This window comes from Myotis myotis, unplaced genomic scaffold (assembly GCF_014108235.1).
Source record: "Myotis myotis isolate mMyoMyo1 unplaced genomic scaffold, mMyoMyo1.p scaffold_m19_p_4, whole genome shotgun sequence".
Lineage (NCBI taxonomy): Eukaryota > Metazoa > Chordata > Mammalia > Chiroptera > Vespertilionidae > Myotis > Myotis myotis.
The window spans coordinates 27643691-27670812 of record NW_023416346.1 but is presented as its reverse complement, the minus strand read 5'-3'; the positions used below and the strand labels follow the sequence as shown (position 1 = coordinate 27670812).

The following is a 27122-nucleotide window of genomic DNA, read 5'->3' as shown; positions in this document are numbered from 1 at the left end:
AAAAAAGCATTTTCTGTGCAGCCAATCTAAGCATCTGCTTCTGTACTTTTGTACAACTGTTGCTCAAATTCACTCTTTCTTTGGAATGAATCATCATCTTTGAAGAGCAAGAGAAAATCCATCCAACCCCCGAAGTATCCTAACACCTCCTAAGGCCTTTAGAGGAGGGTCCTTAACATTTCTCCTTACACCCTCCCTGGGTTCAAACTTCAACTCCCAGGGTTCGCCCAAATCCCTCCCTTTGCTGTCATCTAATGAATATGCAAATAAACATAATTGGCAGCCAATGGCGTAGGTTCTGGTCACATGGTGCCGGTGGTAGGTGAGCGAACAGAAGTTGTGTGTCCGTGAACATAGATAGCTCTCAGTCTGAGGCGAGCGCTTGAGTGAGCGTGGACGGATGCTTGGGCAGTAGTGCCTGTGGCAGCGGCGGCGGCAGTAGTGGTGGCAGAAGAGAGGAAGGGGGAGGGCCCCGAGGGCTACACACGCTAACACTTTCAAGTTCCCTTGGAGGGAAAGGAGGTGGGGCTGCAGAAAGAGGAGGCCAGGGGCAGTTTCATCTGTCCAGTCCTGTCTCCCTCTCTCCTCTGGCTCTCAGCGCCCTGGCTCTGCGGGAGTTGAGGGTTCGGGTGGCAGTACGCAGCAGTGAGGCCAAGAGGGCCAGGAGAGCAGGGAACAGAGCCAGGGGTGAGGAGGAAGATGCCCATCCTGCTGTTCCTTATAGACACGTCCGCCTCTATGAACCAGCGCACTGACTTGGGCACCTCCTATTTGGACATTGCCAAAGGTGCTGTGGAGTTATTTTTGAAGGTAAAGGGAAAGGAGGGGAGAGATGGGAAGATCTCTCGTGGGGGTGGGGGTGGGGTGGATTTAGGTGATTCTGTAACGTCTGTGTTGCCCTTTCCTCCCTCCTTCCCTTCGCGGGCCCCCTCTGTCATCCCTCTCCCGCAGCTGCGCGCCCGGGACCCAGCCAGCCGCGGAGACAGGTACATGCTGGTCACCTACGACGAACCCCCGTACTGCATCAAGGTAAAGGGGCCATCGAGAGGGTGCGGCGACCAGGAATGGGAACCAGTGGGCTGGGGCAGCTTCCCTTCCTTGCCCCCGCCAGAGCAGTCCTGCGTCGCTGGAGGGACATGGGGGTAGGGGGGAGGGGGGGAGGCGCAGAAGGCTGGCTGAGCGGTGCTGTCGGTGGTTTCGGAGCCTCTTTGGCGCCCGGGGTCAGGGGAGGGGCAGCTCTGGAGAGAAACCACAGGAAAGCCTGACCGGTGGCGGCGGCGACCGCAGTGGCCACGGAAGATGGCGGACATTTTGCTTTTGTATGAGCCAGAGAGGGAGACTGTGGGCGCTGCTGAGATGGAAAGGAGGGAGAGGAGGGAGGGGAAGAGACCCGCCCCTTCGGGGTGCACCCCGCGCGGCTGTGGCCGAGGGGAAGGGTGAGCCTGCGACTCCGCCCCAGGTGCTCTGGCCCGCGCGGGCTTCCCTGAAGCCCGGGCTCCACCTCTGGCCCCTCCTTCCTCCCCCCACTCCTGATCCCGGCTGCTTCCCCTCTTCCCCCTCCCTCCGCTGCTTCTTCTCGGCTCCCCCACCCCCCCTCCCCCCCACCCACCCCCGCCTCCCCGCTTTCCTCCTGCTCCCTCCGCCCCCTTCCTGCTGAGAGCGTGGCAGCGCCTGCCAGGGGCCTTCGAAGATTAGACTACTGCTTTTGCACTTCTGTGGTCTTCAACCCACCCCGCCCAATGGAAAGTCTGTCCTCTGAGCAAGCCTCTCAACCCCTAGACTCGAGAAACTCTTTTCGTTTCTTCTTCCGAATTGTTCGGTTACCTTAGCTACTGTTAGTGTTCCATTTGAGACTAGCCCCGATGGGGTGGGGTGGGGAGATGCCCAGTCGGAACCCACAGGATGCAGAGCTTTTTAGGGACCTAGCCTACCTATCTACATCATGTTAGGTTTGTGTTAGCCTTGGAGGGATTTGTCCAGTGAAAAAGAAAGGAAGGAAAGCGAGGACTCGACTAAGCGCAGTTATAATAGTAAAATTGGATGATTTGATCCAAAGGATTCTGACCTACAGGAGAAAAGTAGGAAGAACTTCACCTCCATGGGGTAGTTAATATATGTTACTAATGGAGAGGAGATAAAGAATCGCTTTGCCTGCAGTGACCCGATGAAATAGAACTCAGACTATTAAATCAACCTGCGTAAGAGTCCTGTTTGCATATCGAACCTTAAAAAAACAACAACGCATTACTGTAATCCTTGAAGTCTTTTGCTAGACGTCCTCATTTTCTTAGAATTATCTTAATAGTGTTGGGGAGGTGCCATTAGGATGTGTTGTAATTCGTTTCAGTTAAGTATGGTATTTATAAGAATGGAAACTCCCAAACTGAATAGTTGGTCAAGGAAAGTGTTCCTTCAGAAAGAAAACCAAAGGGGGAAAAATAATAGACAAAAAGGGAGGCTTTAACTTTGTAATTCTTAGTTCCCAATAACAGTTTGATTAGTAGGTTCCCTTTAAAAACTTCTGGTTTTGATACTTTCTTTTTGGTTTTGGTTTTATCTATTTAGAAAAATGGAGCAAGTAGACATCTTTCCAAATGCCATAATGTTTTAAAAAATGTCTTTTCCAAAAGGGTGTGACCATTTCTTCCACTTAGAAGAGCAGATGTTTGTACATCCTAAGTCTGAAGGTCCACACCCCTTGAGTACTAATACAGATAAGAACCCACCATTTACTGTGTGGCCACTTAAAGGATACACTACAAAGCAATGTGCCTTTTCTTTTCTTTAAAGGAACCACTTATTCAGCATTTTTTCTAAATGCCAAGACACATAATTTTAAAAGGGGTTTGAACAAACACAAACTCATAGATACAGACACCAGAAATTTTTAAAAAATAAAAATGGGTTTTGACCCATAAAACTTTCATGGCAATATTTACAGAATTTTTGGAAAGGAAAAAGAAAGTTTCACTACCACCCCCCTTAACAACCATCATCACATCTTTTTACCTAGAATTGTAATCACAGTGTACATATTACTTTGTGCTCTGCTTTTTCCACCTATATGTCCCATGAATTTTTCTGGGCTGCCACATAATCTTCATACTTAAAATTTTTAGTGGCTGTGTAATTTATCCATGGTATTTTAGAGGCTCAAGATAGTTCTGTGAACAGAGGGGGAAAGTTGAATATTGTCTTTAGTGGAAATGTCATCTGATAGCTCTTATCCTGCCATCTTACATACTTCATTTTTTCCTAAAGTAAAAAACAACATTCTTCCCATTTGAGTTTGATCTTTTTTCCTTATGTAGGCCAGGTATGGAAAGATACTTTCTGTAATACCTTTCATTACCAATCATAAATTATTTTGTTTTTAGTTTTTATGTTTTTCCAAGGTTATTCAGGTTTTTCATTTTAATCTTATATGATAATTACATGTTCTAGGAAATGGTTAATGATCTTAATGATGTTCTTGTCATGTTGCTACCTATACCTGAATTACTAATGATATGCCATTGCTTGGGAGCATTTTTTTTTTTCTGAGTCTCTTTCAACCACTCCCTCCTGCTTACCCCCAACCCTCCCCTCAGCATGTGGTAACTATTTGTTCTTTTGCTGTTAGGATCTAGCCATTTTGGAAGGTCTGAAATTTTAGAACAGCTGGGGAATTTTTCTTAAAAGTTAGTCTAGTCTTTCATTTGCTCATAGCTAGGAGCCATAAATGTCTGTTTTCTGTCACACTGATTATCAAATAGTTTTTTCTTTGATTGTCAGCAGACATCTTAGTTCCTCAGGTCCTTTCAGCAAAGTGATGTTAAGGTTTGATTTGTAGCTTATTTTTAAGCAGAATAATGTGAAACGTATTTTTCAATTTCTCTATGGTTGGGGGGCAATTGTTTTGATCTCTTCTCAAAATAGCTGCTTATTTTGGGGGTCTTGGTTATATTCAACTGTAAACACTGCAAAATGAAAGGGTTTTTTCCTACTAGACGATTCAATTCTGTCGGTGTTGCTACAGGCATAAGTTGTGCATTTAGTTGGGAGGTTTTTTCCCTAATAGGCATGGAACTATTCCCAGTATATCCACTTACAAGCTCTGACAATAAATCTTGTTGTGAAAAGTTACTGTGACTGGAACTTTTCACTAATGTATACTGTTAAGTATGTGAATATAGTATTTCACCTAGGACTTAGTAACTTCTTGCTGCACACCCCTTAGGACATGGATATGTGCTCTTTTAAAATTAGTCATACCTGTTACTTGCAGTCAGCTTTGGATGGATGGAATTAAGTTAGATTGGGGCACCATATAAAAATCATATGAAATTTAAGCATTTGTGCTACATCTGTTTGAAGTGTTGCTTTGCAGACAAGTTTTATACACACAGTGTCACAAATGTTAACACTACATTTATACAATGGTATCTTTAGTGTGTGCTAGGATGAGACTAATATTTTAAAATTTCCAGTGTATCCTTATAAGACTAAAACATGGTTTTTAAAAGTGGGGTTTTGGTATAATAGTTAATAGTTTTGTCAGTGGTTCTGCTGTCTTCTCATATGTTTTGTTCTGCTATGAATCAAACTTTCTTTTTATTCACTGAATAGCAGAGATAAACTTGTCACTACCACTGACTTTGGGTAAATTAAGGGCATCAAGAAGAAAGTGAACCATCACCCCAATAAGTTCAATAAAAAAATAAAAAGAATCAAAATAGTTTGATGTTTGCAGTTAGTTTCTTAAAATTAATTTTGATAGGAAGAAATGCTATTTAAACATAAAAGCAAGTCACTTTTCTAGAAATAGCGAAACACATGTATAAATAGTGGACAGAAGGATTTTTTTTTTAAATAGGAAGACTTGTTTCGAAAAAACATCCTAAGTCTATAATTTGAAAACACAGAGCATTTGAAAAGTGAAAATTTCCCTTAAGTTTTGCTTTTTCAAGTCCTTTAGCTTTGCTTACTGTTATCTGCATGCCTTTGTCAACATGTATCAGTAAAAAGTAGCATTTTGGCTTATAGATTTAGGAGGTAAACATTTTTTTATGATCTTGGTTCCTAACATTTATTGGTATTTTAACTAAAATATAGCATTTCCATATGCCCTTGAGTATATTTTATGGGTGTTATTTGGAAAAGGAGCTGCTTTTAGGGGAGTCTTTAATTGTGGTTGGAAGCCAAAAAAAGTGCTTTTGGGTGAAACAGTAGCAATATGGCCTGTGAGAGCAGCCTGAGAGAATGGAAGGGGCATTTAAAACTTAAAATGCCACAAAGGCAGTGCATTGACTTTTATGATGAATTGTTTCTTTTATGATCTTGCTTCCTTTTCACTTTCCTCATTGGCCATTTGAAGCATATGATGATAGTTATTTTGAAATAATAAAAGAGGATATAAACCATCAACAAAATTAAAAGGCCATCTACTGAATGGGAGGAAATATTTACAAGTCATATATCTGATAAGGGATTAATATCCAAAATATACAAAGAGCTCATACAACTCAATCAATAGCAAAAAAATTGGATAAAATAAATGGGCAAAGGATCTGAATAGACATTTTTTAAAGAGGACATACAGATGCCCAACAGGTACATGAAAAGATGCTCAATATCATTAGTCATTAGGGTTAAAAATCAAAACCACAATGAGGTATCACCTCACACCTGTTAGAATGGCTATCATAAGAAAGACAAGAGATGTGTTGGCTAGGCTGTCAAGATAAGACACCTTTGTGCACGGTTGGTGGGAATGTAAATTGGTTCAGCCGCTGCAGAAAGAAAACATATGGAGGTTCCTAGAAAATTAAAAATAGAACTACACACACACACACACACACACACACACACACACACACACACACAGAACTACAATGCAACCCAGCATTTCTACTGGGTATTTATCTGAAGAAAATGAAAACACAAACTTGAAATATATATGTACCCCCTTGTTCACTACAGCATTAAGATATGGCAACAATCTAAGTGTCCACTGATGGATAAATTGATAAAGAAAATATGATTATACTGAAGTTCCTCAATGTTTATGCCACTAAATTGATAATTCTTAAAATACAATAAAGTAAAATAGAAAGTCTACTAAAAATCTTTAAGTAGCCTTCCATTACATTTCAGAATAAAAACCCAACTCCTTAACCTGGCCTCTAAAGCCTTCATGATCTTTTATCATACTTTTTCAATAGTATCTCCCCACTTTCTTCTCTTCTGGACCTCAGGTGCCAACCATGATAAGAAATTAGGTCATCAACTCACTCTGCCTCTTCCTTCTGTGCCATTGCATGTGTTTTTCCCTCTGCTTGGGACACACTATTTGGCCTCACGTGCCCCAATTCTTCATTCTACATTCTCAAAAGTCATCCTGCTCTGCCCTACCCCTACTCCAAACAGTGTAAGAACTCACATTGTGATTTCTTAACACTTTGTCCAGTCCTTAACTATAGCAGTTAACATGTTATATAGTGATAGTGTTCATGTATCCCTAATATGAGCTCTTTAAGTGCACACATTTGCACTTCTCTATATTTGACCCCATGTACCTAAGGAGTGTCTAGATTTTAATGGGTACTCAATAAATTGGAGGAGGGGAGTGATTTCATGTAATACATGAGTGTGAAAGCTACCCAGTCCTTCCCTCCCATTTTCACTACTCTTCTCCGGAGGGTGATCCCCATAACAATTTGATATGTTTAATATTTATTACAGCCAACATTTTCACTAAGATTCAGGTTTTATAATATAATAGAATCATATTTTTACAAGAGCAGTGTATGTGTGTTCCCTTTCTTTTGTTTATTGAAGTATAATTAATATACAGTAAAATACATCAATCTTAAAGACATGATGCATTTTTATATCTTTGTACATTCATGTAAATAAGATGCAGAACATTTCCATCTATATAATAAAAGCCTAAGCGACCAATATGGCAGAATGACCAGAACAACTGGTCACTATGATGTGCACTGACCACCAGGAGACAGATGCTCAACGCAGGAGCTGCCCCCTGGTGGTCAGTGCGCTTCCACAGGGGGAGCACTGCTCAGCCTGAGGCCGGGCTCACTGCTGGTGAGTGCAATGGGAGCCTCTCCCACCTCCGCAGCAGTGCTAAGGAGCAGGGAGCCGAGCAGTAAGGAGCAGTGAGCAGGTGGGTGGTAAGGAGTGAGGGGTCCTGAACTGCAAGAGAGATGTCTGACTGCTGGCTTAGGTTTGATCCCCGGCAGATGGACATTCCCCCGAAAGGGTCCCAGACTGTTAGAGGGTGAAGGCCGGGCTGAAGGACCTTCCTCTCCTCTCCAATGCACAAATTTCATGCACCGAGCCTCTAGTTAATCTATAAAATGCCTCTTGCTTCTTTGGGCAATCCCTTTCTATCCTACTGATAACTGTTGGTCTGATGGTTATCAGCAATGTAGCCATATGATCAAAATGATGTTTCTGGTAGATAAGTCTAACAGTGGTTGTACAGCATTCTAAATACTCACTTAGCATATGTTTATTGAGCACACTTTCTGGACCACACTTTACCAGAGGGGCTTAAAGTGATACCCGGAAAGACCTGGCCCAAGGGGGAAATCAGAATAATAAAATAGTCCTACTCATCAAGGGTTTTGAAAATAGTCATTGAAGAAAGGTGGCCAGATGTGGATTAAGGATTGCAGAAGTGACTGTGTGATTTTTTTGTTACCGTAATGGCTCCCATTTAAGGAATAATATTGGTGTTTAATTCTGAGGCTGAGTGAAAGTAGAGATGTGCTGATGAATAGCATGTATAGGAGGTAGAACTACTTTATGCCCTAGTTTTGGTTCCTCCTAAAACCCATCTTATAGTTAAAGGTGTTATTTAGCTTTTACCAATATGATTTGATTTATAGCTATACTTCCTTGTAATAATGAACAATAATATAATAGCTTTCTAATGATGATAGCAGCTGACATTTATTGAGTAATACTTATGCACACACAGGGCAGTGTGCCAATGAATATGAAGTGCATATTTCATTATCTTCTCAACAATCCTACATTATAGGTACTATTATTATCCCCATTTAACAGATAAGGAAACCTGGGCCCAGAGAGGTTAAGTAATACAGCTGAATAGTAACCCAGGTCTGTCTCTATTCCAGAGTCTTAAATAAGAGCTACTATCAATCATGGTACAACATTCCTTTTAATAACTTCTCACTGGTATTTTCTCATTATGATATATGCTCTGGAGGCATGTTTTTAAGAATTGTCTTGCTGTTGTTTATAGTTGCTTTTGATATAATAGTGTTTGGTATTATAGCAAGCACTCAATGAATAAAATTTATTACCCCAATGTTACCATTTTTATTATTTCTCTGACTACTTAGGTGAATATTATAGTGCATTTGTTAAACACTTTGGCCTTTGATGTTTCACAGTTATGCCCCTACTTAGGGACAGATGTGGAATTGTTGGAACTCTTAGTTGATGGAACTTGAGATAGTATGTATATTTTTGGGGTGGAGTTTGAGGAGTGGTGACCCTAAATGAATAGACCTATAGCAGTGGTGGCGAACCTATGACACGCGTGTCAGAGGTGACACGCGAACTCATTTTTTTGGTTGATTTTTCTTTGTTAAATGGAATTTAAATATATAAAATAAATATCAAAAATATAAATCTTTGTTTTACCATAGTTTCAAATATCAAAAAATTTCTATATGTGACACGGCACCAGAGTTAAGTTAGGGTTTTTCAAAATGCTGACACGCCGAGCTCAAAACGTTTGCCATCACTGACCTATAGGAAAGATGGTGGGAAGCCTGAAAAAGCAACAGGATAATCCTTCGCTATCACAGTGGCCTCCGGAAACTGATTTGCCACCTTCACTTTCTCAGTCTCTTGATAAATATTTTTCTTGTAGGGAAAAGAAAGACATTCAATGTACTCCACAGTATCCATTTAGTTTATCTTAATCCACAATCTGTAGGGGAAACAGAAGTGATTTTGTGAAAACCCTGAATGCACCATACCACCTTTGTGGAGTTTTATGTATCAGCTTGTGCTTCACCTAATGGTGCAGTCTTCATTGCATCCAGATCTCCCATTCTCCTCAAGCCACCCCCCTGCCATAGCCAGATAGCTTTTATTTTTCTTTCTGCTTAGTTAGGTTGGTAAGGGGTAGATTTCAGAGAAAGAATGGAGATACTGCCTAATCAGCCACTGAGGGCTTAACCAGAAGACTTTTGTGCTGATGTGCCAGATGTTGTAGAAAAAGTAGTTATGCATCTCAAACTATATTCACTTGATTAGATTATTCTTTAATGGCTATTACTCTTTCATTATTATTACCCTGCCCTGAAGTTTGAGTAGTTCAGTAAACTTAGTACCAAGAGCCAAACTCTGAACTTGATTGCTATTGAACAAAAGAAGACTTGAAACATTTATGTGTGTGCAAGTAAGGAACAGTACTAGTGAGAAAAGTAAATATGGTTTATTAAGGTCTTTGGATTTATTATATAGCTCCTTGGGCCAATTTACTAATGTTTATTCCCTTTGCCCTTGACTACACTTGAAACTGTTAATACTCCTTCCTTCCTTCCAGAAACTTATCACCTCCTCTATTCTGTTTCTCCGCCCCTCTCTCTGATAAATCTTTCCCTTATCTTCCTAATTCTTTCCCTTGTGGAATGTATCCTGCCTCATTCATGTTTCATATAGTCCTTCTACATCAAGCATGTAAAACTCGCTGCCCATGGGCCGCATGCAGCCCACAACGAATATTTTTGCAGTCCAGCCAATATAACGGTATGTAAGAAACATTTTACTAAAAATTTTGTAACTTAATTTTTACAATATCCTGTTATACATAATTATTAGTAATGAACTACAACATTCGCTAATGACTGATCACTATAATCATGTTGCATACATTTCCCTTACACACCTTACGCACAGCCGCACCATTTCTCTCCACTAATACTAGCAGTGAATATTTTAGCAACTGATTGCCACGTCATTAGTCTTGGACTGACTTGTTTGGTGTGCGCAACAGGAAATATTTCACTTTTGGAGAACAAGAAAGATAGGTTTATTTGCATTATGCTTATTAATTTGTGTAGTTATTCACTGTCTGGTAAGTTAATGTTCAAGAAAAATATTAATTTTTATTAAAATGTTCTATTATTTTATGTTAATGATTACTCATTTATGTCAGCCCTTTGTATTCAGCAGGTCTCTATGGAAATAAACCTACGTTTCTATGAAAATTGAAGCTTTTGTTTTTTTGCGGCCCACATAAACTTAAACTTTGTTTATTTGGCCGATGTTAGCCTTTATGTTTGACATGCTTGTTCTACACTGTTGCCTCTCCATCTTAAGTTTCTCACCCAGGCATCTCTAGCTGACTACAAAACATTTACACCTGGCTATCTATCTTGCCATCAGCTCATACAAAGTTAACACGTCAAGACCTCTTATGGCTCTAAAGCCTATCCCCTCTTCTATATTCCCCATCTTTTAGTCACCCATAGATCCTGTCCTTGCATCTTATTCGAAGGCCCATCTGTCATCTCTTTGAAATATCTTTTACATATATATGTTCCTTCAACTCAATTTCTGAGGCTATCACTTGAGTCTGGGTCCTGACCTTTTATGCTTTGACTACTATATCAATCTTCTATGTGCCTCTCCCAAGTACCTCCCAAATTCCTACACTCTACCCACACCAACTGTTAACGTTATTAAAAAGCTAGTTTTATCAAATCACAACGCCCCTCCCAAGCCATAGAAGACTGCCTATGCCTATGAATGCCATTCTGAGCTCTCTGGGATCTGCTCCATATCCTATATAATAAAAGCCTAATATGCAAATTGTCCCCTTGATGCAAATTGTTCAACCACTCATTATGATGTGCAATGACCACCAGGTGGTAGCACAGAACATGGCAGGCGTCGGTGACGTGGCACTGGCAGCGGGCAGCAGTGGAGGTGCTGCCAGCTCCAATGGGCCCTGACAAAAGCGGGACATGGTGGGATGGTGGAGCAGGTGAGCAGATTGCCCCGCAGATGACAACCAGCAGTGGTAGTGGGGGGCAGGGCCGCCACCCAGCTCCCAGGCACTAGGGATCCGGGCTGGGGCCCAATGACTCAGGCGGAAGGGGGTGCGTCTGGGGGCCCAGGTGCTGCCCAGGGCCCAGAAGTCAGCTGGAGCCTGCCCTTCCACACCAGACGCTCTAGCTTTGATCACCAGTCAGGCCTAAGGACCACACCTATGCACGAATTTCATACACTGGGCCTCTAGTGTCTATATAAACTTATTTACCATCATTTTTTCAAAGAATCCCTGTGATTCAGCCAAACCTGTCTTTCCCACCCTGTGAATTTGTCTCTTCATTCCTGATGCCAGCCTTTAGAACATCAATTAATAAAAGGAAGAGAAAATACACAGCCAGGAGAGCTGGAGGCCTGGGGGAGGAGAACTTGCAAACTGAAAGCATTCCACTAAGGGTGTGACTTGAGGGGGAGATGCTATTTTAATGATTAGGAGTTGCTAAAGGAAGAGGAAGGGAACTGGTTATGACCTTTAGCGGTTGATTAGCCGAAACTAGACCAAGACATTTTGATTTACATTGGCCTGAAGTTGCCTGGAGGCACTGCTGTTTAATCAGAAGCCCCAATCTCTCTTTGCAGTGTCTCTGCAGAAGGAAACCCACATAACTAGACAGTAGTAATAGGATTCTAGGGAGAATATCTAAGCTTTAATACAGACATGGCATTAGAAAGTTGGGAGTCCCTCTTGTTTTTTTTTGTTTCGTTTTGGTAGGAGTCCCTCTTTTTTATTTCTTATAGGACAGCAGTTCTCAACCTGTGGGTCGCGACCCCTTTGGGGGTCGACGACCCTTTCACAGGGGTCGCCTAAATACATCCTGCATATCAGACATTTACATTACGATTCATAACAGTAGCAAAATTACAGTTATGGAGTAGGAACGAAAGTAATTTTATGGTTGGGGGTCACCACAACATGAGTAACTGTATTAAAGGGTCACGGCATTGGGAAGGTTGAGAACCACTGTTGTAGGAGAATGTTAAAGATATGAGAAACAAAGCTCTCCATTTTTCCTTTTAATCCTCACCTGAGGATATTTTTTCTTTTTTCTTTTTGAGATATTTTCCATTGCTTTTCAGAGAGAGTGGGAGGGAGAGAGAGAAAGAGAAAAACATAGATGTGAGAGAGACACATGGACTGGTTGCCTTCTGCACTTACACCAGTGGGGTGCGGGGGAGGGGGAGCAGGGAAAGAACTTCAAACCAGGTACTAGCCCTTGATGAGAATCAAACTGCTCCCCCTGCCCCACCCTTCTGTGCTCAGACTGAAGCTCTAACCCAAGCATATCAAATTCAAAGGCTAACACTGGCCAAATAAACAAGGTTTAAGTTTATGTGGGCTGCAAAAAAACAAAAGCTTCAATTTTCATAGAAACATAGGTTAATTTCCATAGAGACCTGCTGAATACAAAGGGCTGACATAAATGAGTAATCATTAACATAAAATAATAGAACATTTTAATAAAAATTAATATTTTTCTTGAACATTTACTTACCAGACACTGAATAACTATATGAAGTAATAAGTGTAATGCAAATAAACCTATTTTTCTTGTTCTCCAAAAGTGAAATATTTCCTGTTGCGCACACCAAACAAGTCAGTCCAAGACTAATGATGTGGCAATCAGTTGCTAAAATATTCGCTGCTAGTATTAGTGGAGAGAAATGGTGCGGCTGTGTGTAAGGGAAATGAATGCAACACGATTATAGTGATCAGTCATTAGCGAACATTGTAATTCATTACTAATAATTATGTATAACAGGATATTGTAAAAATTAAGTTACAAAATTTTTATTAAACGTTTCTTACATACCGTTATATTGGCTGGGCCGCAAAAATATTCATTGTGGGCCGCATGCGGCCTGTGGTCCACAAGTTTGACATGCTTGCTCTAACTCCTTGTAACAACGGCCAGGGCCATTTTTCTTTTTTCTTTTTTATTTTAATAGTGTGTGTTTACCACTCCATGTCAAGTTTCATTCCATTACCATTTATCCATTTTTTCTTAAAAATTACATATGTGTATAGACATTGTAAACTCCATTTCACGGTGATGCTTCTGAACTGTATGTTAGAAGTTCTGTTTAAGCCTAGGTATTTTTTAGAAAAATCAGATTTTTAAAAAGTGATCATAGTACAGCCTATCTGGTAGATCATACCATCCATTATCATGTAAATCTGACAAGTTCTATTGCTTTAGCAGCTCTGTAAAGAGTGCTTGGGCTTTTGAGGCAAGAGACCAAGGTTTTTAGCCACAATCTGCTACTGATTAGATAGATACATGATCCAGAGCAATTTCACTTCACCTTAGTTTAGATGACAGTTTTCTTATCTGTGAAATGAAGGGATTGGACTAGATTACTAACACTTGCTTCCAAAAATGTACTAGAGCAGTGTTTCTCAACCTGTGGGTCGCGACCCCTTTGGGGGTCGAACGACCCTTTCACAGGGGTTGCCTAAGACCATTGGAAAACACATATATAATTACATATTATTTTGTGATTAATCACTATGCTTTAATTATGTTCAATTTGTAACAATGAAAATACATCCTGCATATCAGATATTTACATTATGATTCATAACAGTAGCAAAATTACAGTTATGAAGTAGCAAGGAAAATAATTTTATGGTTGGGGGTCACCACAACATGAGGAACTATATTAAAGGGTCGCGGCATTAGGAAGATTGAGAACCACTGTACTAGAGAGAATTGTATAACTGAAAGGCAGGAAGTTGAATAATTGAGGCATTGGAATTTAGGGGGATTTCAAAATTGCTTTAAATTTTAGAAAACAATTCCTACATGCTTAAAGTACTGTATCTCACACTGGTTAAATCAGTAAATGTCACTTCATCTTATTGGTGTTCTTTATTTTTGCTGCTAACAGTTTAATATTCAGGACAGAGTCTGGCAATGATTACCTCTGAACGGTAGAACTGAGAGTTTTGTGAAGAGATGGGCTAGCTTTGTATATCAGTTGGGATTTTTAACAATGATTCTGATATAAAAAACAGTCCATAAACTTTTTTGAGAATTATTTTAAAAAATTAGTCAGGAGGAAAGAGATGTTATCTAATCTTTAGAAAGTAATGAGTGGCCTTTGTGCTATTTCTTCTGTTTAGCTCTTTCTGCAGTGTTTGAGTGGCTTAGTGTCACTCCCATCTTTGTGTATTTTTCCAAGATCACCTTTTAAAATTTTAATTTTTTTGTGTGTCTTCATAAAAATGTCTCATCAGAGCCCCAACATCTGAATAATTCAATACATGATCTGCACAATATCATTTTTTTCTGATAACAGATAATTGGTCAGTAGTTACCATTGAAATGGTCTGAAAGTGAGAGAAGAAACTTGACATTTTAATCTGAACGAGTTTGGCAAATTCTTTGCAACTCTAAGGTATTTTTCCTTCAGTAACAGTGCAATTGATTCCAGAAGAAAGCAGAATAGTTTCTGAAATTCAGTTTCTACATGTTAGCATCCTCTGGTGAAGATCAAATTTCTTTTGATCTTGTCATGCTTTCAAGTGGACTCAGAGAGGTGTGTTATTTCATAATCTTATCCTAATTCCCTGTGGTAAGAATTGAAAATTCATAAATGCATTTTGCAGATATTTTAGACTAATCCTTATGATTATTTATTCACTTAAAAATCATTCTGGGTATTTTAAAAAGACAGGTAACACAAAATGGTGAACTTAGTGTTAGTAGAATCAAATTGTGAATTTTTTATTTGCCCTGTTTATTTTTTAGATTTTATTTTTCAATTACAGTTGACATACAATATTATATTAGTTTCAGATTGCCCAGTTTATTTTAAAATATGTGGTCATGAAAGTCTTTGACCATCTGCCAAATAAAAACAATTCTGCAGGCCACAGAGTGTCAAATAAGTTTTTGCAATATAGTAGGGAGTAAATTTCTTAAGAACTTTTTTAAAAGTAGAAGATTCAAGTAAGCTAGAATTATTTTATGTAATTTTGACTGGAAGTATTTCCTGAAGTATGTTCATGAAAATTGGTGGATTGAACCAAAGAATAATAGCAATCAAGAGTTTCCAGGGAGAGATTTGATGCAATCAAATTAAATGGACTTTGAGTATTTTCGCAAGTTCAGGACACTAAAAATTGCCCCTGGGAAAGTAATTTTGAAAAAAAGAAATCCAAGAGAACTAGATTTTTTTTTTGAGAACTAGATTTTTAAAGACAATTAATTTTATAAGAAAAAGCTATATTAGTATGAATAAAACAATAATAGAATGCCTCCTTTGAACCTAGGAGTGTATCAGTACCTGAGTCAAGTGAGAAAAACACAAAAAAAGTGAAATCAGACCAAATTAATAGAGTATTAAGGAAAAATTACATCAAGTAGGGTCAGAAAATATAATTCGAGAAGAGTTTGAAAAGGAGATACAAGAAGCGAGACAATTCCATTCTTTTAATGATATGGCATCTTCCTAATGTGCACTTCACAATTTTAAAAACTTCCTTTATAGGTGTGCTAGCTGTAAACAATTTTAAAAGACTTTTGAACATTTTAAAGTGATTCAACTCTCACAGTGTTTTGTTTACCTAAGGGGACAAGTAAACCTTGCCTTATATCTATCAGAATTGGGGTCCATTTGAATTGTGAAAAGGAAATTCTTCAAGTTCAAAAGTTTTAACTCACACAGATATTCCATATAAAGCCAAGGGGAAAGCTATTTGTCTCTTCGGGATACAGAGTTGATTGGAAAAGCAGGGCTTCTTATTTTTCATCTCATTCTGTTTCACTGGTTGGTTTACCAACAAAATAGCAGTCTGTGATGACAATGATGATACAGTGTTAAGCTGGAGAAGAAAGTAAGTTGGTTGAAAAATGCTGTTGAGGTTGATTTTTCAAATTGTCTGGGTCATTGCAGAATGTATTTCCTCCAACCTTGTAGAGAGCAGATGGAAAAAGAAAAATAGTTTATCTTTCAACAAGAGAAATGCTGGCCCTACTAAATTTAGACTCTTTGGCTTTAACTTGTGACATCTGGGAAAATACTCAAATCCGTTAATCATCTAGTTTGTAACCACCTAGAAGAAAAGCTCAAAGTCCAGGATGGCCCTCTGTATGGGATAACAAAGGGCAAATATTATCAGGCTGATTTCATTTCCTTTGGGTCAAACAGAAGGAGCAACATGTATTGTCTCTAAGACTCCAGCAAGGCTTTTTATTCAGAGCTTGCTAACAAGCTAGGGAGACTTGGACTGAACTGAAACTACTGTCCAAAAAGACTTTTGGGTGTGTGTGCCCCAAATGGGTCAGTGCACTGGCTCTGCACCAAGTCAAAGGGACATAGTAAGTGGTACCTTGCAGTGAGAGGTTCTCTCACTGCTGTGGGAGAGAGCCTGGCTTGTGACCATCTATAATATAGAAGGATTATTTTTGCTCTTTGAAAACATTCACTGCCATTCTCTTTCAATAGCTATCATCCTAAAGAATTTTAATTATTTGATTAATTTCTGATTTACAAACAGCCAATTTACATAGTTTCTAAAGGGGCATTTCTCTAGTGGAAAGTTAGTTTTTAGTGGAGGAAAGGGTTTTTCTATTTAAAAAAAAATAAAAAGAAATATCAATAAATTAATCAGAGAAATGGTCTAGCCCAGTGGTCGGCAAACTCATTAGTCAACAGAGCCAAATATCAACAGTACAACGACTGAAATTTCTTTTGAGAACCAAATTTTTTAAACTTAAACTATATAAGTAGGTACATTGTTATTAACTTAATTAGGGTATTCCTAAGGCTTAGGAAGAGCCACACTCAAGGGGCCAAAGAGCCGCATGTGGCTCGAGAGCCGCAGTTTGCCGACCACGGGTCTAGCCAAAATGGGATAAAGTTCAGGAAGGACAAGTAATGGGATGTTGAGGTTTGGGGGACCAACTAAATGGCAGTCCCACCTTTCCCTCCTTCATTGAAACCAATGGGTAAATATGTCACAGGAGCCAGCCAGAGTTCTAAATAACAGTTTTATTCCTTTTAAAAGCTACACTGGAGGTTATAGACTAGATATATATTCTCAAAAGCTTTCAAATAGTTCACATATTGACAGACCTCCCCTATAGGTTTTTGGAGGGACAGAGCCTACCCCTTAAGCACCATGTCAGAGAGCAGACCAGAAAATTAGAAAAAGCTTCAGCAACAGGCCTAGAGGGAGCATGCCAGTTTCCTGTTGCCAAACCCACCCCTCAGATAAGTACCATATTTTTCCGCATATAAGATGCCCCCATGTATAAGATACCTCCTCCCCACTTTCCAACCCAAAATTAAGAAATTAATATTTTAGCCCTAACTGGTTTGGCTCAGTGGATAGGGCGTCGGCCTGCGGACTGACGGGTCCTAGGTTCGATTCCGGTCAAAGGCATGTTACCTTGGTTGTGGGCACATCCCCAGTAGGGGGTGTGCAGGAGGCAGCTGATCCATGTTTCTCTCTCATCGATGTTTCTAACTCTCCCTTCCTCTCTGTAAAAAATCAATAAAATATATTTTTTAAAAAAGAAATCAATATTTTAAACATTTTGCTGGTTTTTTTCTTAAGGCCTTTTTTTGGCATCTTAAGAAGTTGTACTTCCTGTTTTCTCCACTGTCTGATCATACACTCAGTGGAGGAAGGTCCAGATTTCCTCTCTGCAGCTCTATTTCCATGCTCTTTTGCATAGCTGATTACATTCAGTTTGAATTTTGCAGAGTTAGACAATCGCTTACCAGTATTTATCTTTTTGTTTTTTGACATCTTTATGGGCTCAGAACACTCTGGTCCATGTTGCATTGTGCACTCTCCACCTCCACCTCCAATTATGGCATCAGCTGACATCCATAGCAATAAGGCTCGTGATTGGAGGAAGCCTGTTTGACAAGGTAATGGGCAGCTCCACACCCATGCGGCTCCCTCCTCCCCTGACTTCTTTGTATAAGACACCCCTTGATTTTCAGTCTAACGATTTTAGGAAAAAATAGCATCTTATACACGGAAAAATACATAGATGGAAATAAGGGTGAAGAGGGTCAGAAATAGCTCCAGTAAGGAGTAAATGACTTACTTGCTTTACTTGTTTTGATAGTTAGTTACAGCCAGGAATAGACTAGGGTTTTCCAAGTGCTGATCCACTGTTCCCATACCCAATTTGTCTGCATTTAGGCATCAGGAAAAGTAGGCTTATATGATACAAATTTGGAAATTCTGTTAAAGTTACAAACGTTTAAGCTAATATAAGGAGACATGTCTATGACATGAATATGTGGGATACATAGTAGAATCTCTAGTACAGCGGTTTAAATTGGTGGGCTCTCAGATTACCTGAGTTCAAATCCTGGCTGTATCATTTACTAGTTGTTTTACTTGGACAAGTTGCTTATCCTTTCTGAGCCTCAGTGTGCTCATCTATAAAATGGAAATAGTAATAGCACCTACTTGGTTGGGGGTGGTTATAAGGCTCAGATGAGAATGATACATATTAAATGCCAATGTGTAGCACAAATGAATTCCTGACACATAGGCACTGATAAATATTACCTATGGTTATTATTTTTCATCACCACCATCATCATCATTATTATTTTACTTCTGGGAAACTTTTAAAACTTGAATACAATAAACTCCTCTTACTTCAGGATTTCACCCATCCCAGGCTACTCCTTTGTCCTAAACCTCCATTCTTTAGGTTTTCCAGGCTAGAAGTTTTGTAATCATCTTTGAGTCCCTCTCCTTTAGGCTCATTGTCTGTCACCGAGTCTTATCTTGTTTGTTTAAAATGTTTCTCAGTTAGCCTCTTCCTCTTCATTCCCATTCTAATTCAGGCCTTGATTCCCTCTGGCCTGGATTGCTGCTATTTAAGCCTCCTAGCCTCTTTTTCCTGATATAGCTTCTCCTTCTCCAGTTTATCTTATATGTCCCTGCCAGCCTGACCTTCCTGAGATATTGCTTTGATCCTGTTTCCCCCTGCCTTGGAATCTGTAATGAGTCTATTGTCTGCCAAAGGTTTCCTAACTGACCCTCAAGTCCCTCTAGAATAGTGGTTCTCGACCTTCCTAATGCCGCGACCCTTTAATACAGTTCCTCATGTTGTGGTGACCCCCAACCATAAAATTATTTTCGTTGCTACTTCATAACTGTAGTTTTGCTACTGTTATGAATCGTAATGTAAATATCTGATATGCAGGATGTATTTTCATTGTTACAAATTGAACATAATTAAAGCATAGTGATTAATCACAAAAACTATATGTAATTATATATGTGTTTTCCGATGGTCTTAGGGGGCCCCTGTGAAAGGGTCGTTCGACCCCCAAAGGGGTCGCGACCCACAGGTTGAGAACCACTGTTCTAGAACATCTCTGGCCAATGGATATATGATACTAGCCATACACAAAATTGAAAATTTTCTAGTAGCACATTAAAAAGTAAAAAGAAACAGGTAAAACTTATAGTAATATATTTTATTTAACTGAAAATATTTAAGCATTGTCATTTCAATGTATAATCAATATAAAAATAAAATATATTTTCATTCTCTTTTGTTCCAAGCCCTCAAAATTCCATGTGTATTTTACACTTATATCATATCTCAATTCAGACTATTCATGTTTCAAGTGCTCAGTAGCCATATGTAGCCACTGTCACCTCCATAAACAAGACATACCTAAATCTTACTTCTTCCTGGTTAAAACAAAATAGGGATGATAATACCATGCCTCTTTTATTGGTTTGTGCCAAGCAAATTTGAAGTGTGGAAGTGCTTTTTAAGTTGCAAAGCTCCATGAGAATGTAGGGAGGTTACTATTAGGAGTAAAGGTTTTACTGACATGAGAGTAGGATATCTTTGGAGTAAATTAAAAAAAAATACTGTATTAAGAAGATAAATGGGCTATCCTCAATTCATTTGTGGGAAACAAACAACTTTAAGCAATGAAAGAAGAATATAAACATATACTTCCTCCCACTAGCTCTTCATAATGATCTTTTTGAAGACTTTCATATTTTTTATTTCATTAATTCTTTAATCCTCACCCGAAGATATTTTTCCATTGACTTTTAGAAAGAGTGAAAGAGAGAGGGACAGATAGAAAAAAAAGCATCAATTGGTTGCCTCCTGCATGAGCCCCAACCTGGGCTGCAAGCCAATGCTCTATCCACTGAGCCAAACTGGCTAGGGCCATAATGATTTTTTTGAAACAAATTTGTTACATTAATAAGGTTCTCTAAATATTTAAATTAATCTTTGGCCTTCCCCCTACCCCCCTAACTTCAGTATTCTGACGAATGAATTTAGGGCCACTTAGTTCCTCTCTCCCTCTCTCTCTCTCTCTTTTTGGTTGTTGTTGTTGGCCAAAACATTTTTTCTTTAATTTTTGCTCCCTTGTAGCCATGAACATTTTAAAAAGCCAAATGTTAATGTCATGTTTAATCTATTATTATTTCAAAACTACCAGAAAGACAAGATAGCACCCATTCATTGACTAATTCACAAAACCCATGGTACTATCCATGGCAAAAACCTAACAATTCAGAGAGCTAGTTTTTTTTTTTAAATGAAGCAGAGGGAATATTTTTCAATTTATTTTATAAGGGCAGCATTATTCAGATATTAGTTCTTCTCTTGAAGGAGCCAGACTGCTACCAAAAAGTTTATTGCTTTGGGTAATAAAGTGTAGCCCATATGTCTTGTAGTACTGAGGTCGGAGAATCTTTCAGATTTCATTCAAATTCATCCACTTCATTGCAAAGAATTGTAATTGACCTAAAAACAGAACACCAATGATTTAAGGGGAGAAGTGATTTGTAAAATGTTTTCAATCCATTTTATAAGGGAAATTTTCAAGAGCAATTATTTTGACAGGTTGATTAGTAAGACTACACAATCAGAGAACACATTATTTTAAACTAGAGGCCGGGTGCATGAATTCATGCACCATTGGGGTCCCTCAGCCTGGCCTGCAGGATCGGGCTGAAACTGGCTCTCTGACATCCCCCAACGGGTCTTAGATTGTGAGAGGGCGCAGGCCAAGCTAAGGGACCCCACTGGTGCATGATCAGGGCCAGGGAGAGATGTGAGAGGTTGGCCAGCCAGGGAGGGACCGTCTGGCCGCTGGTGGTCTGTGCACGTCACAGTGAGCAGTTGAGCAGCCTTAGCATATCATTAGCATATTATGCTTTGATTGGTTGAATAGATGACTGGTCAACTAGACACAGCATATTAGGCTTTTATTATATAGGATAGGATAGTGATGAGTTATAGGGTGCTTGCTTAAGTGGTATGCAAATCTTATCCCAGCCCTTTACCAAATCAAGTATGTCACTAATTTTTCTGTAGTTGTGACTTAAACTATCTGTGGCTTACAGGAATTCAACACTTGTTATATATATAACTCTTAACTTTACAGTGTGGGAAGTAAAGCCAACTTTATAAAGTGGCTTCAGAGTGAAGGACCCCACCATTTACAGGTTTGCCTAAGCTAGAAACCTCAACCTAATGTATGACCCTTTTTTCCTCACCCATCCCTCTAATTAGATACTAAATCCTTGACTCCACCTCTGAAATGTTTCTTTTATCTGCAACCTCCTCTCTATCCTCACTGCCCTTACTCAGGTTTTCATCACTTTTCTAATAAGCTATTGCAACAATCTTCAAACCAGTTTCCCTGCCTCAAGCTTCAGCCTCCCTTCCACCCCACAATTTATTCTCTAAATCCCAGCAGAATGAACTTGCTAAAATTAGGGATCATGCCACTCCCCTAATTAAAAACCTCAAGCTATTCCCAGGGCTGAAAGACAAGATCCAAACTACTGAGCACAATGTACAAAGCACTTATAGTCACAGCCTGACTTATCAGCCTTGCCTTCTGCCATGTACCCAGAAAAATAATAATCAAATTACTTGTGATTCCCCAGCAGTCCCTATCCTCTTATGAACTCTCTGTTCTTTTCCCTTGGCCTGCCTCCTCCACTCCTCACTTCATTGTGGAGAGTCCCATGACCTTCATGCCGTTAGGCTTCCTCAAATGCTCCATGTTCTGTGAGAAGCCTTCCCTAACTCTCTGATCTTTCAGACTCCATAACTGCATTTCTTATTACTTTGTGGCATGAACTTCTAAAGGCTAATTCCTCTCTATATCCCTAGCACATAACATTCTTCTCAACATATCATAGTTGGTCCATAAACATTTGTTGACTAAATAAAGGAAAGAATTGATGCAATCCCTTCCAACTCTATACCTTTCTCTTCTACCCTAAAGAGGAAAGCTAATTTTTGAATTCGGTGTGATTTGCAAACATCCCCTGATATTTCTAGGTATTTGATTAGGACAATTAAAATCATGATCCTTCTTTTTAGCTCAAGTTTAGGTGGTCTAGTGCAATAAGATTTCCTTGGGCCCTAGGTAATTATTCTCAAGCCCTACTTTCCCTTAGTACTAAAAGCCATATATACAATCTGGCCAAAAGAACATATGGGAAGGTTTTACCTTTAGATATGTTTACCTACAGAATGTGTTAGGAATATTTTAAAAACTAAGTACATTTTTAATTACACAGAATCCCAGACTAATGGACTGAGATGGATCTTAATTAGGACCACTTTTACCCTGTATGATTATGCAGGTTGTGCACTGTTCAACCTTAGGGGGCACCATTTTCATTCACCATTACAGGGTAAATGACTCTCCTCCAGGGTTCTCATGCACAGTCTTACATAGTGTGCCTGCTTATCTCATCCTCATAATTGTAAGATAATGAAATTTAGGTTCTAAGAGCCAATAGGTTTGCTCAAGGTCATGCAGATACTTCATAAGAAGGTGCAGTCAGTAATCTGTTCCCTTTCTGCCTCTCAGTCATTCTGATCCAAATTGCTTCAGGAAACTAAAACTAGAAAAGATAGTATTTGCTATAGTTGTATGGATATGGGCAATATGCTTTTAACCAAACATGAAATTTAAATAATTTCATTTATCTCTGTATTACCTGTTCTTTTTAAAAAATATATTTTGATTGATTTTAGAGAGAGGAAGGGAGAGGGAGAGAGAGGTTGAAACATCAATGATGAGAGAGAATAATTGATCAACTACCTCCTGCATGCCCCACACTGGGGATTGAGTCTGCAACCTGACCGGTAATCTAACCGTGTCCTCCTGGTTCGTAGTTCAACACTCAACCACTGAGCCATGCCGGCCTGACTGTATTATCTGTTCTTGCTTTTCATCTCCAACTGTATTGGCCTTGTCACATGATTTCAGTATTTTTTAATATCACTGCTGCCCTTGGCTACCAAGACTCAGGTGGCTGTTTTGTCTCACCAAGCTGCCAAACTGTGCTGTTTTTTTTTTTTTTTTCTCTCCCTTGCTGCCCTACTCCTGTGACCTATATTAGTTGCCTTCTTCTTTTGGCTTCTCTTCTTGGCATTTTGTGTTGCTCTGTTTTTATAGCCATTGCTGACCCATCAACCATTTACTCATAGCATGTTGGCTATTGACCTTGGGTCTTAGGTTCTTTTCTGCTGTGGTGTGCCTAGGGGATGCTGCTTCTTTGCCAAAACATTTTTCTTTTCTTTCTCCCATTATTCTTGATTTGGGGCTTTCTGAATGCTTGAAGATGCCAGAAAAGTTGTATCCAAATAATTGTGGCTCTATTCCTATAACAATCTCCTACCCCCACTGCCTTTACTCTTGCTTGGGAGGAAGAATCTTGGTTAGAAAAGTTCATGTAGATCACACACCCATAGCTGATTTTCTCTTTTAAAGACAATGCATTTAAAAATTACTCCTTCCTCTACTTCTTATTCCATGCTCATCATTAATGTCAAACTAAGGTAAATACTGAGGTGTTTTGGTGGGCTTGTTTGAGCCAGAATAGAAAACTGGTTTCTTGATCCAAAGCCCTCCAGCTACAATGGACAATGTACTGTTTTCATCTTTTTTTTTTTTCTGTTTTCATCTTTGTTCTTGATCATTAACGCTGGAAAATTTTTCTGAAACTGATTACTTGCCTTAGTTCCACTTTTTCAGTCCAGATATAGAATAGAATCAGATTAAGGAACTATTAATTTGTTAAAAGTTTTATGCTTGCTACTTAGTGGTTGTTTGCACTTTATATATTATTTACTGTGTAATTGAGAATTTCTTTGTAAATGTTTTGTTTTCAGGCTGGTTGGAAGGAAAATCACGCAACATTCATGAATGAACTAAAAAATCTTCAGGCTTCTGGACTGACGACTCTTGGTCAGGCTCTAAGATCCTCATTTGATTTGTTAAATCTCAATAGATTGATATCTGGAATAGACAATTATGGACAGGTAAAAATATTTTTGAGTGAGTACAGCTAATTTAATTTGGTGACTTGGGGTAAGAATTTAAGAGTGGGTATGGTTACCAAGTTTTCTGCTATTTTTCATAACTTCCAAAAAGAGATCCATATATCTTTTAATTACATTTTTAAAAAAATTCTCTTTTGAGGAGGTCTGGTATATGACTGGATCATAAAATAGTTAAAATTGCCTACCTTTCAGGTCATTAGATATCTGAGAATGGGATGAATAAATTGCTGAGAAATAAATACTGGAGCAAGACAACTGAAGAGAGGTTTTCAATCTCCTTAACTCCCTCATCCCTCCCAATTCAATGAAAAAGCTCTAGAATGAGAGGAAGGCATAATAGCATTTACTGCTGCTATCATTGTACTTTCCTACTTGAAAAGCTCTGCTCACAATAACCAGTCACTCTTCAGGTTGCAGAGTGTAAGTCACTAATGTTCCTCTAGCTGTGCCAGAATTTTGACTCAGGCAGATGGTGTGGATGATGCTGCCATTATAATCTCTTTAATAGCTTTCTTTTATGATTACTTGGAAAGCAGAGGGAGAGGAGTATTTGGATGTGATAGTGTGGGAGTTCCTTAATTATAAGAATTTATCAGTTTATTCTGAATGCTACCTCTTCAGGGATTGTTATTTTCATCCCCACCCACTCAGTCCCTAATCTTTTCCTTTTTATTTATCCAGGCAAATTTTATCACAGTCTTGGGAGATCACTGGCAAGGCAAATGTAAAAGTTTAAATACAATTTTATTACTTCACATGGCTCTAATACTTTTTAAATGTATTTTAGGGGAGAAATCCATTTTTTTTAGAACCATCTATTTTAATTACCATCACAGATGGAAATAAGTTAACAAGTACGGCTGGTATTCAAGAAGAGGTGAGATTTCATTTTTTTAAATTTTCGCTTAAATGGCAGAGAACGTGCAGCTATTTCTGTGGGAGGCATTCATTTCTAGTTAAGAATAAGTTTAGTGAACTTATTATCTTGGTAATCCTTGAAAGATTGCTTTATTTTATTGAGTACATGAAAGAAAAGTGGACCCCCTAATTCTTTAACTCTTCATGTATGGGTTGTTATGATGAAACCTTTCAAATTTTGCCTTCTCAGCTTCACCTTCCTTTGAATTCTCCCCTGCCCGGGAGTGAACTAACCAAAGAACCTTTTCGTTGGGATCAGAGGTTATTTGCCCTGGTGTTACGTTTGCCTGGATTGGCGTCTACTGAGCCAGAGCAACTAGGGAGTGTACCAACTGATGAATCTGCTATCACACAGATGTGTGAAGTCACCGGAGGTACTGGCAATATTTACTATTTCTAAAGGAAGAATTCAGGGCAGCAGAGTATAGTTTTTCTTAAATACCATATCTGGTCTTTACTTGTTTTCCTTCAGAATATTTTTAACTCTGCTGCTTAAGCTCATTAATAGTGTGATGTTTGCTGCCAATGTAGTTATGATTATTTCAAGTTATATTTTAGAATGTAAAATGCTTCTATTGTGAAATAGTATTTTATTTGATCAAACTTGTACTCTTTGTTTTTCCTTCTGATATAGGTCGTTCCTACTGTGTTAGAACACAAAGAATGTTGAATCAGTGTTTAGAATCTCTAGTTCAAAAAGTTCAGAGTGGTGTAGTTATTAACTTTGAAAAAACAGGACCAGATCCACTTCTTATTGGAGAAGGTACAGTAGATAACTTTGCTTTTACCCTATAGTGTTATTGAGGCAAACCATCTATGATTGGAAAAACATTAATCACAATAGGCAGTCTTCACTCTACACACGCATTCAAATGGTTACAAACATCCATCCAAACAACTACCACTTATTCATTGCCTATATATACATGTCAGGTGGCCAAATTCTAGCAATTTTAATTCAATGTCAAATCTTCCTAAGAAAATTCTTCCTTTTCCCTACCGATTTCATATTCCCTGGTCCCCAGTCTTGGGATGACATTGAATTATTTACCTCTCTATTCATGAAATATCCGGAGATTCACTGCAGAGTGCCACTCAACTAGTTTGGTCTTGTGAGTGCCAAATGTACCAAGCTATCTTTATGAAATCTTGTGTTTGTTACCACACATCAGCAAGTGATTGTGAATATTTATGCTAGTCTAATCTAATAAAAGACAAACATGCAAATTGACCATACCTTCGCTATGCCCTAAGCCATGCCCACCAGCCAATCAGAGTGACTATATGCAAATTAACTCAACCAAGATGGCGGCTGGCAGCCACGAGCCAGGAGGAGCGAGCAGGAGGCTTGGTTGCTCCAGTGGCGGAAAAAGCCAAGCTTCCCACCTGCTGCTGCCAGCTCTGAGCTCCACTCAAGGCAACAAAGTTTCAATTATAGAAGATAAATAAACCCCAGATACCTGCTTTCAGCTGGCTGTGGCCACAGAGCTGGAGCGAGCAGGAGGCTTGGGTTGCCCCTGGTGATGGAGGAAGCCAAGCTTCCGGCCCGCCTTGGCTGGCTCTGAGCTCCACTCAAGGCTACAAAGTTTCAATTATAGAAGGTAAATAAATCTCAGAATAGAAAAGAAAAAAGAAAAAAAGGAGAGGCTGGGAGCTTACATCACCCAGGGGCTTGGCCAGCCTGAAAATATCCCTCAGCTCCTCACCCAGACTGGCCAGGCACCCCAGTGAGGACCCCCCTACCCTAAAGGCAGTATGGCTAGCCTGAAAACAGCC

At 39.2% G+C, this 27122-nt stretch overlaps 1 protein-coding gene across 18 annotated transcripts in view; it reads left to right on the top strand.

Moving 5' to 3' along the window:
- The first annotated feature begins 347 nt into the window (after positions 1-347).
- The window catches only part of LOC118653990 (integrator complex subunit 6-like), a 69794-nt gene continuing 43019 nt past the window's right edge, over positions 348-27122 (top strand). For 2 of the 18 annotated variants that reach the window (XM_036305046.1, XM_036305045.1), the window contains exons 1-6: positions 386-810; positions 952-1029; positions 24258-24407; positions 25216-25305; positions 25537-25720; positions 25981-26109. In XM_036305046.1, coding sequence (XP_036160939.1) covers positions 700-810; positions 952-1029; positions 24258-24407; positions 25216-25305; positions 25537-25720; positions 25981-26109 — 742 coding nt within the window. In that variant the 5' untranslated portion in view covers positions 386-699. Of the gene's footprint in view, positions 1030-17958; positions 17983-24257; positions 24424-25109; positions 25306-25536; positions 25721-25980; positions 26110-27122 lie in introns of those variants that run through there. The other 16 variants (XM_036305042.1, XM_036305043.1, XM_036305048.1 and 13 more) reach the window with 16 other exon arrangements.